The sequence below is a fragment of the Microtus oregoni genome, unplaced genomic scaffold, assembly GCF_018167655.1.
Source record: "Microtus oregoni isolate MIOR12 unplaced genomic scaffold, Mior012 000009F_ref0000495, whole genome shotgun sequence".
Classification (NCBI taxonomy): Eukaryota; Metazoa; Chordata; class Mammalia; order Rodentia; family Cricetidae; genus Microtus; species Microtus oregoni.
This window is the reverse complement of record NW_024543068.1, coordinates 12,113,151-12,129,827: the sequence shown is the minus strand read 5'-3', so window position 1 is coordinate 12,129,827 and position 16,677 is coordinate 12,113,151. Positions and strand designations below refer to the sequence as shown.

At 44.3% G+C, this 16,677-nt stretch overlaps 1 protein-coding gene across 1 annotated transcript in view; it reads right to left on the bottom strand.

Annotated features, from left to right (window-relative positions):
• Positions 1 to 16,420, bottom strand: part of Tmed10 (transmembrane p24 trafficking protein 10) — a 36,811-nt gene extending 20,391 nt beyond the window's left edge. The window contains exons 1-2 of the mRNA XM_041658484.1: positions 16,145 to 16,420; positions 313 to 424 (exon numbers count right to left, since the gene is read on the bottom strand). Of these exons, the coding sequence (XP_041514418.1) occupies positions 313 to 424; positions 16,145 to 16,369 (337 nt within the window). The 5' untranslated portion in view covers positions 16,370 to 16,420. The remainder of the gene's footprint in view (positions 1 to 312; positions 425 to 16,144) is intronic.
• Between the last annotated feature and the right edge of the window lie 257 nt (positions 16,421 to 16,677).

The following is a 16,677-nucleotide window of genomic DNA, read 5'->3' as shown; positions in this document are numbered from 1 at the left end:
ACAGATAATCTATTTTTTTTTCCTTTTCCAGATTTTGGTACAGAAGATTTAGGCTCAAAGCAAAACTAAGTGGAAAATAATTGAGTCTTCTCCAGCTCCAGAGGACCTCACCACTACACAGGCCAGCCTCCTCCATTACCAGCATCTGCTACAGAGCGATCTGTAGATGATGAACCCACACTGAGGCTACAAGGCTCTGTGTCAGAATAAACAAGAACCAAATGAAGCCGGAAATCAAGTGCTCACTACAGCAAGTAGCTCTGGAGAGCGGGAGAGGAGGCTTAATGCAAGGAAGACATTGTGATCACTTACCTTTGCTCTCAAAACACACTTCAAACATGTCATAATCTTCCGTGGTAAAGGCAAACTTCCCCTTAGTTGCATCTTCTTTGGCATACAGAATATGGCCAGCAGAATCTGTGATCTAAAGAAGAAAGAAAAAAACAGTTACTTGGTAAAGAACTCTGAGGAAGGGTAATTACAGAAACTGGGGAGACAGAGATAATATGAAAAGAGCCAGGAATTGGGAATGTTGCTCACTGAAGACGGCATGCACAAAGGCCCCAGCACCATATAAAAACCCAGTGCACACCAGCAATCCCAATACTGTTCAAGTATTGGGAGGAGAGTCAGAAGTTCAAGGTCATCCTTAACTACACAGAGAATGCATATCATCAAGACTTTGTTTAAAATTTCAAAAATTACTTCAGATCTGCAATAATAAAATAAGATCAATTCAGTAGGAAATAAATACCAAATTTTAGTTTAAAAAAAGAGGGGCATCTCTCTCACACACAGTTTCTCTCTCTCTCTCTCTCTCTCTCTCTCTCTCTCACACACACACACACACACACACACTCACACACACACTAAATAAAAAATGAATCTTAGACATAGAGGATAAGCCTAATTTTCTCTTCAAAAAGACATCTTTATCATTCACAAATGACTTGTTTATTCGAGGGTCACAGCAGCCCTCCCCATTTGTAACTACTCCATGATCGAAGGGTCACCTACAAGAACAGATGAAGGGCATACCTTGGTAAGTGGCCACAGGTAAAGCAAGGGGATGATTTAAGGAATGAGATCCCAGGCTAAAGCCAATAACCACTCGTCACTTAAAAGAGGAAGCTATTTTGCAATGTGAAAGTGGCTTCCTTACATTAAACTTAATATGCTAATGTCATTTGTTAAAATGGAATTCTTTGATAGATGAAAAAAATTGTCTTAAGATAAAGTCTTCCCACATAGCTCTGGAACTCACTATATAAATGAGGCAGGCCTTGAACTCACAGAGATCTGCCAATCTCAGTGTGCTGAAATTAATTAAAGTCATGTTCCACCATGCCCAGTCTAGAAGTGAAATTTTTAAAGTAAAATCAAGTAGCACACATTCAGACCTTTCTGTTGTTGTTGTTTTGGGTTTTTTTTTTTTTGTTTGGTTGGTTTTTTTGTTTTGTTTTGTTTTTCAAGTCAGGGTTTCTCTGTAGCTTTGGAGCCTGTCCTGGAAACTAGCTCTTGGAGATCAGGCTGGCCTCGAACTCACAGCAATCCACCTGCCTCTGCCTCCTGAGTATGCCACCATCGCCCAGCCCTCTTTGTTGTTTAAGACAGGGTTCATGCAGCCTGGGCTGTCCCTGAATTTGTTATGTAGCAGATAATGACTTGCAACGTCCTTCTGCCTCTTCACCCCAGGGAGCACCGAGATTACAGCCTATTTATGCATGTGCACATATAAGCACGCATGCCACTTAGTTACTACTGTGTTTAGTATGTTGTAAAAGTTCAATATAAAACCCTGGTATACAGATCAGGGAGGTCTTGAATTCACAAAGATCCACCTGCTTCTGCCTCCAGAGTACTGGGATTAAAGGTGCGTGCTACCACACCTGGCCTAACACATTCTTTATATTTGTAAAATGGAGACATTAAAACACCTTAATTATTTAGCCGGGTGTAGTGGCGCACACCTTCAATCCCAGCACTGAAGAGGCAGGCAGATCTCTCTATGTTCAAGATTAGCTGGGACTGCATAGTGAGTTCTAGGTCAGCCAGGACTGTAGAGAGAGCCTGTCTCAAAAACAAGACAGTGGGTGTTTTGCCTACATATATGCCCGTGTACCATGTGCATGCCTGGTGCCTACAGGAGACAGAAGACAGTGTCAGATCCCCTGGAACTGGAGTTACAGATATATGTGAACTGCCAACTTGGTGCTGGGAATTAACCTAGAACCTATGGAAGAGCAACAAGTGTACTTAATGGCTGAGATGACTCTCCAGCCCCAACCACCTTCTTTCTTAAACAGCTGGTATTTTACCATAAGGAAAAGCATAGCAAATCCATACCTGAAGTACACAACCAACCTATCTAGCAACCACCACTATTCTCTACTGAAGAACGCCAGGTCTTCTCAGGGCCTTTCCCATAGCAGCCCTGACAGTCCCTCCTAGGGGCTGCAGAGACTGCAAACTTCCAGACACTCTGCTCCGACAGGGTGCTGCTGCTGAAGCTCCAAAAAGGCTCTGAGACAACAAGGAATGTATGCAATGACTGAAAATGCCTACTCAAGTATTTACATATCAAATACACAAGACATAATGATATTTTATTTGGATTTACAATACATGGAGGTAGAAGCACCTTTCATTTTGTTTTGTTGTTGTTTTGAGACAGTATCTCCCCATTATGTGGTCTTGGCCATCCTAGAACTCACTATGTAGACCAGGCTGGGGTCAAACTCACAGGCGTGTACTACCATGTACCACAGGCTAAGTAGTAGTACATTTTAAAAGTAGTTAATTCTTAATAATAGGACTTCCTCTTTACACACACACACACACACACAGAATCAGCCTCTCTCTGTGTTTTGTTACATCTATTTACTTATTTTGATGAGGGCAGGGGCCATACCACACATGTGGAAGTAAGAGTCTCCTTTTACCACAGGGGTTCTGAGAAATGAACTCTAATCAGTCTTTTTTACTGACTCTTCTATTTTCTTAATTTTCTACAAAGGCATATGTTACTTAGCATAAAAATAAAGTTATTGCATTTTGGAAAAAATAATAACTAAAGAAAGTTAACTTGTTAGACAAATTTGAAAGGATGTGTTAATAAAATTTCCAAATTCTCTAATAACACTGGTTAATATTAGTTCAGAGTTTAGGCAATTCACATCACCCATTAAATTGGGAAATATTTAAGATACTGAGATCTGTGGTCCCTGGGTAAGTGAGGGAAAGGTTATTAACTATTTACTTTTTGCTGTTTTGGCTTTGTTTTACATTTCCCTTATGATTAATAATGACAGACAGTCGGGCGGTGGTGGCACACGCCTTTAATCCAGCACTTGGGAGGCACAGGCGGGCAGATCTCTGTGAGTTCAAAGCCAGAGCTAGTTCCAGGACAGGCGCCAAAGCTACAGAGAAACCCTGTCTCAAAAAAAAAAAACAAAAAAAAACAAACAAACAAAAAAAAAAGATGGTATCTGTTCTTTCTGTGTATCTATTGGCTTTTGGTATGAAGTGGTAAAATAATCTAATTAACTTGGTTTGTTAAAGCATTAACATTGTAAATACAACTTCTATTTACCAGTTATATCAAAAATGAAGCTGAAAACAAGACACAAAAGAGGACAGACGGAATGCAATGCAAAGAACCACATAGGAATTTATGAAACTTAACAGGTGAACATCAACCAAGGGAAGCCGAGACGTCAAGGCAGCTAACAGTCCTCCCAAAGGGTGCACAGCACTGCTCATCTGCATTCATTCGCACCTGAGGGATGAGCAGGCAGACACAGGGGTCATGAGCTCAGCTAAGGAACACTGGGCCCTCAAGAGTCATTAATGCCTCTGTTCATGGGATACTTTGCCTGGATAATCAATTAAGGAAAAAAAGCAAGCAAGCAAACTTCTTGATAATCCTGACTATACACATATAATAAGGCAAAAAGGTCTGGAAACTAATCAAATCCCATTATGTAGCAAGTATGCTGCCCCACTTCCTCTCTCCAGAACCAGACACTTTCCTACTGCCAGCCTCCCAAAAGCACACCGCAAAGTTCAAAAACGCGATTTAAGAAATGGCACAGGGGTTTAGAGCACTTGCTGCTTTTGCAGAGGACCTGGGCTTGACTCCCAGCTTCCAAATGTGAGCTCACAACCATCTATAACTCCAGTTCCAGAGGCTACGACACTTTTCTGACCTCCTCAGTTACGGGGCACACATGTGATACAGCATACATACATGCAGGCAAAATATTCATACATATAAAATTAAATCTAAAAAAAAATTAAAAAGGCAGACTGTAGGAACAAAGCGATCTGAAAACCCCACTTTGGTTAATCTCCTATGAATGGCTTCAGACAACACAGAACTTTTCTAGAGTGAATCTGGGCAAAGAGATTCCATTATGGCTTTTGCTACTAGTCTAATTCTAAACGGAACAATTCTAAACGGAACAGAGCTGCTAAGATGTGTTAAGTCGTAAGGGAACCAATAGAGGACAACGGGAGAAAGGAGCAAGCTTACAGCAGCAAACGATTAGAGATTTCATCTTCTCCATACCCAGGCAAGGAAGGGACCAGGTCACCGGCCTAGACAAACAACTCAATTTAACAGCATTTATTAGAGCTGGCACACATTTGCCCAACCACCTTATTTCCTAGAAGACAGCTCATGATCACTTTTTCTCCTAAAATATTAAAAGTGTTCTTCAATATTTTTTTTAATTTAATGAAAGGAGCCTTTCCAGATTATAAAAGTCCTTAAATGCAGGTCATAAAACTCTTAGCAAAGCATTGGTGACGATGCTGCATAGAGCGATCTGCAACACAAATCCAGAACTGCTCCTCTAAGGACTCCACAGCAATCCATACTTCTAATTGGATCTGCAACACAAATCCAGAACTGTTCCTTTAAGGACTCCACAATCCATACCTACAACTGGGACCTATAAATGCCCCCTCTACACTGCACTGAGAAATTACAGAATGGAAGAACTACTTGCTCTGTATGCTCCATGACTTCTGAAAACCCATAAGACGGTAAATTCATTTGAGGGCAAAGATTCAACTGCATTACTAGAGGGTTGAATGAAGGACCCAATTTTTAAATTTTTTTTAAGATTTAATTTTATGTATGTATTTTGCCTGTATGTTTGTATGTGTAACACACATGTATCTAGAGGTCAAAAGATAAAGAAGCATTATATACTCTGAAACTGGAGTTACAGATGGTTGTGAGGTACCATGAGGCTGCTGGGAATGAACCCAGCAAGACCGCTGAACCATCTCTCCAGCTCCAACCTGTAGAGATCTCAACTTACAGAAAGCACTAGAAACCAGAATTGTTAAACACATAGCCTTTTGTCTTCAAAGGGAGCAAATGGCACCTGTTCACCTAGAAGGCGGGAGTGGATTTTGTCTAATAACCTGGTGATCTTTTGCTATTCTATAACACCAGCCTTCAACTGAATCCCCCCAAATCCTGAGCAATTCTCAGTCAATGGAACACATCTTTATGCTTATTACAAACCCTTCCCCTATGCCCATGCCCTGAACACTGTTTAATCAATCAATAAAGTTCATTCCTCTGGTTAAGGTCATAGGTGCTTGGCTGAAGAGCTGTAGCCTGAAGTTTTGCTGTGATAACTGCCATGTGGAAGCCTTTCCCAAAGTTTTTCTGTGTTTAAATGTGTAAGGAAAATAAACCCTGAGGTCAGACTCTGGAAGCATTTGACCCATCAACAGCTTAGCTGTGCTGACCAAGAGTTTCATTCTTACCTCACAAGGATCCTTTATTTCCCTAGCAGCTGTACACGTGCAGGGACCCCCACACCAACCCCAACCCACTGCCTTTCAACAGCATGAAATTCGCCTTCCAGAAACAATGTGAATAATGCTTAGTGCTCCCTTGGTCATCACAACTCTGTCCTTATCACTTAAGTTAACCCAACCATGTTAGAGTAGTTATCTGGACACTTGGAATCCAAGCAATTGAGCTTGCAGATTGGACTAACTCATGCAAACTGCTGGGCATTCTAATCCATCTTAATATTTTCCTAAAAGCCAGGGAACTTTCTATCAAGTGCAAATAACTGCAGTCATTTAACAGCAAAGCTATTAGTCTTGCAAAGAAAAAAAAATCACATCCCTTAACCCCAACATCATCATGAAAACCAGCAGGTGCTAAAATGAAAGAATAGGAAACTGGGCCAAACACAGTGATTAATCAGAACCCACAATCTATGGGCTGAAATGATGAATTAAGTTATTTATTGGTTTTCCAGGTAGAGCTTTGCCTTGTAGCACTGGGAAGCCTGGAATTTGTGGTAACCCTCCTGCCTCAGTTCCCTGAGTGCTAGGAATGCAGCCTAAGCAAATGATGTTGCCTTTTGTTTTGTTTGTTGTTGCTTCGGTCTTCAGCCCTGGCTGTTCTGGAACTCCCTCCATAGATCAGATTGGCCTTGAATTTAGAAATCTGCCTACCTCTGCCTCCCTAATGACAGGATTAAAGTTGTACACCACTAACCCAGACACAAATGATATATTTTTTTTTAGATTTATTTATTATGTATACAACATTCTGCCTCCATGTATGTCCACACGCCAGAGGAGGGCGCCAGATCTCATTACAGATGGTTGTGAGCCACCATGCGGTTGCTGGGAATTGAACTCAGGGCCTCTGGAAGAGCAGACGGTGCTCTAAACCACTGAGCCATCTCTCCAGCCCCCCACAAATGATATTTTTAACTTTCCTTTAATTACAAAATTTTTATTCCAGCTGGGATGGAACTCAACTATGGGATTGTCCTCCTGAAGCCTGCCTCCCCAGTGATGGGATTATAGCCATAAGTCACCATGCACTACCATGCCAGGCTAAACAACAACAAAATACTCATAATAATTTACCGTAGACTTCTCTGATTAAACAAAGGTAATATTAAGTTCTAAAATTTGTCCATAAATGACATCATGGAATAGGAAGTAATAAAATTTTGTTTCTAGGTAACAGTTTCTAATGAAAAGCAAACCAAAATTCACAACTTGAAAAGAGGGGAAAAGGTGTTAATTGTATAAGCAGAAGAGTTGATTTCAAGACTATGTGAATACTCACACCGAAACTAAGTGAGAAAATGGGTCACTGGGGAAATAAACTCATCTAGAATCCTCTCTTCTTGGATTAGTCTAAGCAGTGGCTAGGAGCAGGTTCTTGAGCTGGTCCTGGGGCCTGCCTGCTGACCAGTTCCATCACGGAACATTCACGATAACAAACACCCTGCCTGAACGTAGAGGAGCTGTAGGTCGCTCAGGTCGATAAAGCACACAGGAATAAAACAGAACAGTGCGCACCTGGAGGAAGGAACAAGCAAGTGTCTCAAGAGCCTGGTGTCTGTATGGTAAATCTGACCTCAAGTCTGCTTGAAATCGAGAGTAAAAGACTGGAAGCAAACAAGCTGAGTTGTATGATTTGTTCAGTGATGAAAGCCCACCAACTTAGCTCAGGGGCGATTTTCCTGGAACTGAAGACGAACAATTTATCAGGAAGGTCCCTGCCATTTTCAACCACAGCCTCTAAAGACACAAACAGTGCAAGTTTAGCTCTTTGTGACTGACCCTCTCTCTGCACTGATGGCCTGATCTCATATAGGACCCAGAGGAACCTGAATGCTCAAGCACTTGGCCCCCTTCCCATGACTCTCTTCTCCACCCCAGCCCACTCCTGCTGTTCACCGAACACTAGCTTTGCTCCAAAATTGCAAGGATGAGACTATTCAGCAACCTGTTGCTACAACTGTTGGAGGAGGGCATCAGACAAAAACAAAAAAACTTTTTAACAATGCTATCTACTTTAATAACAGACGATCCAATAAACAAAAACAGGGCTCCCTGGAGAAATGGAGACCCAGGATTCTAGGACCAATTAGAAAATACACACAATCATAGTATCTTATAGTGCCAGCCCTCAAAAACAAACCCCAAGGATGGGAGTACGTGGAAAAGACAAACCGCTCTGAACAGCCAAGCTGGAAACAACTGCGTCATCGAATACAGTGGAAATGGACTGTAATTTGAAGTATACAATAGCCATGAATCCATACAGTAACACACAATTAAGCAAACAACTGAGGGAGAAGAGACAAGTCTCTTTCAGAAGACTGACACCACACCCTTAAAGAAGTCAATCCAACTCCCCTCTCCAAAAGTGTGGGCTGGCTGCACTAAATGACTTCATCCCAAAGAACACAGCTACTGTGCAGAAGCCTGACAAACACTAACTCGGCCAGATGATCTGTGACAGTCATGTTGATATGTAATAAGAATGACATTTGACCTCTGTAGTCCCCGCCCCCCACCCACCCACACATACACCCAGCTGTATCATGAGAAAGTCATCAGACAGAAGAGCCATCCTAGGGGCTGGAAAGGGGGCCCAGCAGTTAAGAGCACTGGCTGCCCTTCCAGAGGACCTAGGTTTAATTCTCTGCACCCACATAGTGGCTAACAACCATCTCTAACTCCAGTTCCAGGGATCCAACACCCTCTTCTGGTCTTGATAGGCAACAGGCTCGCACATGGTGCACAGACATACATACAAGCAACACTTATATACATAAAATAATCTTACATTTCTTTTTAATTGTTCCCCTCCTTTTGGGTTTTGTTTATTCCAAGGCAGGGTTTCTCTGTGTAACAATTCTAGCTGTCCTGGAACTCACTTTGTGCACCATGCTGGCCTTGAACGCATAGAGAGCCACCAGCCTCTGCCTCCCAAGTGCTCTTAAATTCTTTAAAAATAAATTTGGTAGAAATGTAAGCTGTAACTCCCTTCAAGTTGGCCCCTATCTATGCTCTTGTCTCCGTAGGTTACGGTCAGTCTGATAGAACACTGAGTAAATGATTTTAAGGACAACTACCAACCCTGTAGGTCCTGCCTAGAAGCCCAGTATAGAATAAAATACTCTCGACAAAGACCCCTCCTTTCTTTTGCTGAGAAACAATACAGGGTGTTAGTTAAGATGGAAGGTTCTGGGCTGGGAGTTGGCTCACCCGTTAGAGCACCTGTTGCTCTTGCAGAGCGACCAGTCCAGTCCCAACACCCACATGACGGCAGACAAGCATCAGTGACTCCAGTCTCAGGGGAGCCAAGGTCTTCTTCTGGCTTCCTTTGAACCAGACATGAATGTGGCACACAGACATACATGCAAGCAAAACACCCACACATGTACAATAAAATAATTAAAAAAGGAAAAAAGCGCCGGGCGGTGGTGGTGCACGCCTTTAATCCCAGCACTTAGGAGGCAGAGACAGTGGATCTCTGTGAGTTTGAGGCCAGCCTGGTCTACAAGAGCTAGTTCTAGGACAGGTTCCAAAACTAGAGAAACCCTGTCTCAAAAAAACAAAAAAATAAAATAAAATAAATAAATTAATTAATTAAATTAAAAAAAAAAAGCTGGGAGGGTCTGAGCTGGGCATGATAGTGCACCCAACAATCTCAGCACCTGGGCAGAGGCAGAGGCAGAGGTCAGAAAGAAGGCCACAGGGTTCACAAGGCCCGGTCTCAAATCAACAAACAAAAACAGAGAAGAAAAGTAACTGAAGTTTCTAGAGTCTGACTCTTGGCCACATCACTTACTGGCTGTAAAGCCTCTGACAAGGTGTGCTTTACTCACGAAGGAAGGACACGGTTGAGCACCCTTCATAAGATCACTGCAGAGGGCCCAGGTCTGGAACCGTGCCTGTCATGCAAGCACTCAGTGGAGTATTACTGTCTGAAGGGCTCGCAGTACTTCTCACAACTGTCTGACAGTCCTAGCTCAGAACTCCGTAAGTCCTCAGGTTATCCTCATTCTTCCCGCCAAACCGCTCGCCAAAGGCAGAGCAGTATGCTATGTTAACGAAACCCAGAACAACTGGGCCCAGATGGTCACTGCATGGAAACAGAGAACAAGAGGCTCTATCGTCAAGGAAACAGTAGGACATTTGAAACTGGACGGTCCAAAGGCCTGGCAAAGCAGGTAACTCCATCCTTTCAGATGACAGAAAGGGAGAATAAATGTACTGGTTAGTGTTTTGCCATGGTGACACAAGCTAGAATCATTTAAGAGGGAACCTCAGCCGGGCAGTGGTGGCGCACATCTTTAATCCCAGCACCTGAGGGGTAGAGACAGGCAGATCTCTGTTGAGTTTGGGGCCAGCCTGGTCTACAAGAGCTAGTTCCAAGACAGGTTTCAAAGCTATAGAGAAACCCGGTCTCGAAAAACCAAAAAGGAACCTCAATTGAGAAAACGCACCCACCAGATTGGCTGTGGGCAAGCCTATGGGGCATTTTCTTATAATGGTTGATTGATGTGGCAGAGCCCAACTCACTGGGGGACAGTGCCACTTATGGGCAGGTGGTCCTGAATAATATAATAAAACAAATTGAGCCAGGTGGCGGTGGTGCGTGCCTTTAATCCCAGCACTTGGGAGGCAGAGACAGGTGGATCTCTAAATTCAAGGCCAGCCTAGTCTACAAGAACTAGTTCCAGGACAGGCTTCAAAGCTACAGAAAACCCTGTCTTGAAAAACAAAACAAAAACAACAACAACTACCCCCCAGAAAAAGAAAGGAAGGAGGCAAGAAGGAAAGAAAAAGAAAACAAATTGAGCAAGCCTCAAGTAGTATGCCAGTAAGCCCCATTCCACTATGGCCTGTTTCAGTTTCTGCCTCCAGGTTCCTGCCCTGACTTCCTGGACAGCACACTATATAGATCAAGTTGCTTTTGGTCATGGTGTTTTATCACAGCAATAGAAACCCAACCAACACAGTGAGGAAAGCAGGGTTAACTCTGGCACTTCCGGAATGTGGTTTATAATCTGATAAGAAGTAAACTACGAGAATAATTCAACAGGAAGCCAGCTCTGCTGCTCATGCCTGTAATCCCAGCACTTGTGAGACAGAGGTGGGGGCTCAACTTTAAGACCAAACTCTTCGTGAGTACCAGGGCTTCCAGGTAAGATCCTATTCCAAAAAACCCACGAGGAGTTCTTGTCAGGGAAAAGAATGACACACATTTCAAAAGGCTGCGGATGGCAAGATGGTTCAGCCAATAAGGGTGCTTGATTCCAGCCTGGTGATCTGAAGCCAGTGCCAGAAACCCACACCAATCAACTCCTGCAGGTTGCCCTCTGACTTCCATATGCTCGCATGGAATTCTCACACGTGTACACACACACACACACACACACACACACACACACACACACACACACACACAGTGCAGAGCCAGGGGTAGTAATTCATACCTATAATTCCAACATCTGGGAAACAGAGAGAGGATGAACAGAAGAGTTATCCTCAGCTACACAGCAAGTTTGAGCCTAGCCTAGGCTATATGTGACCATGTCTTAAGATGGGGGGAAAAAAAGACAGACTAACTCAGGGCAGGGGTTAGGTATGTGAGTATTCTAGAAGCTCTGAGTTCAACTTCCTACACAAAGAAATATGCAAACCACAGTGTATTTCGAAAATGAAGATCATGAACAGAATTTACTAATTTTTCTTTCTTCTTTTTTTTTTTGTAAGATTTATTTTTAATTACAGCTGTCTATGTGGAAGCACAGGTGGCCCTGGAGCTGGAGTCATAGATGGCTGTAAACCACCCAGTGGGATGCTAGAAACCAAACTCAAATCCTCTGCAAGAACAGTACCTGTTAATTCATACCCCTACCTACCCTGAATTCCCAGTCATGAGCAAATACAGTCTATCGCCTGTGTTTCTGGAAGTCAGAAGAACACAGAGATCCTACTGAGAACAAAGTCAAACCGAAACAGCAAGCAGCACTCAGCTCTAAATCCTTCAGGTGTCCCACCCAAGTCAGTGACGACACAGCACCACCGCCCATGGGGTTTAAGCTAAAATACGATCAGGGAAGGGGCTTTCTGTATAACTGAGACTCAGAAATGGAAAACTTCAAGCACTGGTGGGATAACAGGCAGATGCTGCTCTCTTCCTGCTTCTGTCAGCATTTGCTACATTAACTTAACACAGGCAACAGTCAAGCTTGACTGCCGGGGGTGGACACAGGGAAGAAGAGGAAAAAGAGGAAGGGAGGCAGGGAGAATGAAAGGCCAGTAGCTGCCCCAACACCACCACTGCGGGGGTGAAGCCAGATCAAATGTTTTTTTTCATACTGTTCCAGAGTTATTTACGGTAAAAACCTTCAGCATGACCCTTTTAGGCACAAACAAAGCCTTGTTCTCTTTTAACAAGTAGTCTCTTGATTTCCCACACATTATGTTGAACAATGAAGTTGGGGCGCAGGATACAGCAGATGACATCAGCCTCCCTCAAGTCTGAGGCTTGTTTGCGGGCCAAATTCTGGTCTGTGGCCAGCCGGATGCTTTCACAGAGGGCCCTACTGTCTGTGCTGCCGGGAAGATAGGAATGTGGAGGCAGAGGCTTAACAACAAACACCAGCCATCAACTGGCAAACCAAGGTCACTGCACTCCTCAAGGTCACCTTTATAATCTGTTCCTCTTCCTAAAAACTAGATTGTCTTCAGAGGTTATCACTGACTTCAAAATCTAAGCAGTCCCCCTTTCTAGAACAGTCTTAACAGGTCACTGAGTAAGAAACACCATCCTTTAACTTTTATGAAGAAGGAAATGGGTCAGGGCTTAAAGAAAGAGCTAGAAGATTTGTATATAATACAAGAAGAAACTCAACTGTAATACAATCAAATATTAATGTACCAACTGGCCTTCTGTAACAAACCATCTAGTTACTGGTCTGGTTTTAATCCAGTGATACCAATATCATTAAATATCAATTTAACAGGGCCATATTTTCACTAAAAGAAAAAGGTGAGCCCAAGCAAGGATTCACACGATAGTTACTGATAAAAGAAAAGCTTCTTTTGAGAAATAAGCAACAGGTTTTTGATTGTTTTCCTCTACAATACAGAAATGTTCTCAGTACAGACACCAGAAATATAATCATTCTCTTAAAAACCATGGCAACTGTATTACATAGAACGTCTCTTCACACTGTCCAGCATGGTGCTCACATCTACGGTCCCTTCACTCAGGACCATGGCTCCTACAACAGGCTTTATTAGGACCTCAAGTTAATAGAGTAACGTCTATACTAACTACGGATGATGAGGGGGCACTTCCAACTTCACATCTGGGTAACGAAGTCTTTCTAATCAATGACGAAGGATGGCTTAGCTTCATTTTGTGCAATGAGTGGGAAAGAGAGTGATAAAGTAGACAATTGGAAATCTGCAACACAAAGTGTGTCTGAAACAGCTTGTTTTGCATTTTTGGTTGTTTGGTTTTGGTTTTTCGAGACAGGGTTTCTCAGTAGCTTTGGAGCCTGTCTTAGAACTTGCTCTGTAGACCGAGCTGGCCTCAAACTCACAAAGATCCACCTGTCTCTGCCTCCCAAGTCCTCATGGTGGGTGGAGACAATCAACCATCCCTATACCACACCAGCTATCAAGTACCCACATCAAAAAGATAAAATGGAACCCGATTCCATATTTATACCTTACTCCTTTGTAAGAAATAATGGCGGAGCTGTCGGAGTGGGTGCTGGGAACCTAACTGAGGTCTTCTACAAGAATAGTACTTGTTCTTAACTGCTAAGCCACCTCTCTGGCCCCAACAAATTAGGACTACAGACACATGCAACTGTACCTAGCTCATTGTTAATTTTGGAAGGGTGTCACATGGCCATAAAGCATGGTAGTCATGTTCCTATCTTTTTTTAAAGATTCAAGCTGACGTCGACTAGACTGAAATATCCAGGGTTTCCTGGGCTCAGAATGATTTAACATAAAATACTAAAGGGAAAGAGTGAAGATTAAGCCAGCGTGGATCCTGAGCAGTCGCAGAATCTGGGTAGCAGAAGTAACAGTTATATTCTCTCTAATAGTGAGGACAAAACACTGCCAACAGCCACGCGGCTGGCGATAAAACTCAGGAATTTGGCATCAAAATTTGTATGTTTTTTAAAATTTCATTTTTAAAACCAGATAAGACAAGGGGCTCACATGTTTGCAAGGCAACTCATTCTGGCCTGGGTACTGCTGGGCATACTGGCACACACCTATAACTCTTGCACTTGCAAGGCTGAGACAGGAGGAGAGAGGGTTCCAGGCCCATCTGGGCTTCCAGTGAAGCCTAACATCAAAAAAAAAAGAGGGGAGTACTGGTCACTCCAAATTCCCCTTCTCCACCACTGCCAGCTATGCTCCTTTATTCATCGCTGCTTCTCGGTTTTCTTCTTTCTTGATACCTGGCTCAATTCGTTCCTGTGTGTTAGCTACTTGCCAGTTGAGTTTAGGGTTCCAGTAGTCCAGTTAAGCTGGCTCGTAGTAAGGACACAGCAGACAGAGTGAGAGTAACTAAGTGTTGGTGAAATCCTCGTGAGCAGAGGCACAAAGTCCTGCCTGTGAGGTCCCTTCAGCAGCCTCCGGTCCGGCCTCAGATGCTCCTTACTCTAGGGTTACAGCACAGCTCCTCCTTCCACTCAGTGCTACCAGAAGTGAAGCACCACGCTGAACACTCCAGAAAACACAAACAGGGGAACAAGGCCTGCTTAGGAAACTACTGGTCTAAGAAGGGAGACGAGGGTAAACAGAAGTAGTGACAATGAGCTTTGGTCAGCGAGGCCCTAGTTAGAACACGGGCGGGAGACTAACAACATAGGAAGCTTCAAGAGCGTTCTCATGAGGAGCGTGTTGGTAAACGTCAATTATCAGTCAGGCAGCAGCGAGCCACTGAGTACTTTCCAAACACAGGACTCCAGGGGCGACAGCAACGCAGCAGAGCGAGGCCTGTCAAATTTGAGCAAGGCTGCTCAAATTCTTTGATTCGGGGCATTACTTCTACTGAGAAGAGCCTGAAGCATGACTAAAGCCCAAACATTGTATCCACGTCTTGAAAATGTATGTGCCATCACCACTAAGACAGTTCAGTATTTAAGGAGGATTATACACCATGGGTCACAAAACAATAGCCCTGAAGAGGTTTTCTCAAAGTATGTTACAGTACCACCACTGTGGTCTGACACCTTAAACACTACATCTGAAGCTTGTTAACAGTAAACTGTTTCAGGCTGGAGAAGACGGTTCAGAGGTTTAGGTCACTTGGTGCCCTTTCAGAAGACCCAGGCTGAGTTCCCAGCACCCACATGGTGGTTTACAACCATCTATAGCTCCAGTTCTAGGAAATCTGATGCCCCTCCACGGACCCTAGGCACCCACACGCTACACATACACACACAGTTAAAAAGAAGCAAGAAAATTGCCAGTGTTAAATGTGAATGAATACAATTACCCAGAACACAAGATGTTGACTATTAACATCTCAAAAATCTGGCCAAGCAAAACCCCCCTGAAAACGTGGACCAAAAGGCATTATGTAAAGAAGCTGTTGTCACCATCCAATGGTCCAGCCGAACCTGGTGTAGCTAAGTGAAGACACTAGAGACTACGAACATCTTGTGACCAATAATGAACTCTGATAAATCCCAGAAAATCACAAATTAAGAGCAAAAGGAAGATTGTGGCACTTTTCCGTCAATTCACTGAGTGGGCCAATTCCATCGGGAACACTTGTTCATTCTACCTGAGCCTCATTTTCCTTATTTATGGAGTGTTTGAACTAACCGTACAACCTTTAAAAGGCACAGGAAGTGACACGGCAGATGCTTAAATATATAACACTTTTTATTAGTCACAGTCAATCTCATTGTCTCCATTATCTTGTAGGTGTTGTGGTGTCTTATGATGTCAATCCCACTGATCCTCTAGGATTACTCGGGGAAATCACGTTATTGCTCAAGATTCCTGAGCCCTCCCAGGGGCAGGACCCTGACGACAGCCGAAATAGTCCTAGCTCTCTAGGCTCTCAGGCAGCCAACGCCTCCCAAGCCCTTCCACCGGCCCGGGATTTGGGCGCGCAGCCCCGCCCCGCGAACCCCAACGCGCGGGGTGAAGGGGCGGTCCGCACCGCACGTCCAGAGCGCTGGGGTTGGGGGTGGGGGAGCAGGCCAACCCTCGGCCTCCGCCCGCCGGCCGGCCTCCCCACCACCTCGGCCTCCCCTGCACGACGCCGGCCGTCTGGCCGTCCGCCCCCGCGCCGCACCTTGAGATGGGTGCGCAGGCCGCCTGCGCCCCCCGACTGGTCGGTGATCTCGTAGGCGCCCGTCACGAGCAGGTCCTTGTGGATCTCCTCGCGGAGACACTTGCGAGAGTTCACGGGCAGATGGAAGGAGATGGCGAGCACCGAGCTGGGGCCGAGCAGGAACAGAAGGAGCAACGCACAGGGGCGAGGGCCAGGCCAGGAGAGTGGGCCAGACAAACCAGACATGGTGCCGGAGCCTCGTTCACCACCCGGGGCCTCTAGCGCGCCGGAACCGGGGGGACCCACGTGACTCGCCTCTGACCCAGCGAGGCCGTCGGCGCCATTTTGGAGATTGGCTAGTAGAGATTAGAATGTGTAACAAATAATTTTTAAAATCGGGAAAAATCCGGTAGTATGTCATAACCACGGGCGTCAGGAGCTAGAGAAAAGTTCTCAGAGATTTTTTTTTCGTACAGGGTTTATTTGTTGAAGCGAAAGACCGCTGGGTGAGCCATAGTAAGTACGGGCAGCCCTGGAAGTAATTCTAGCTTAAC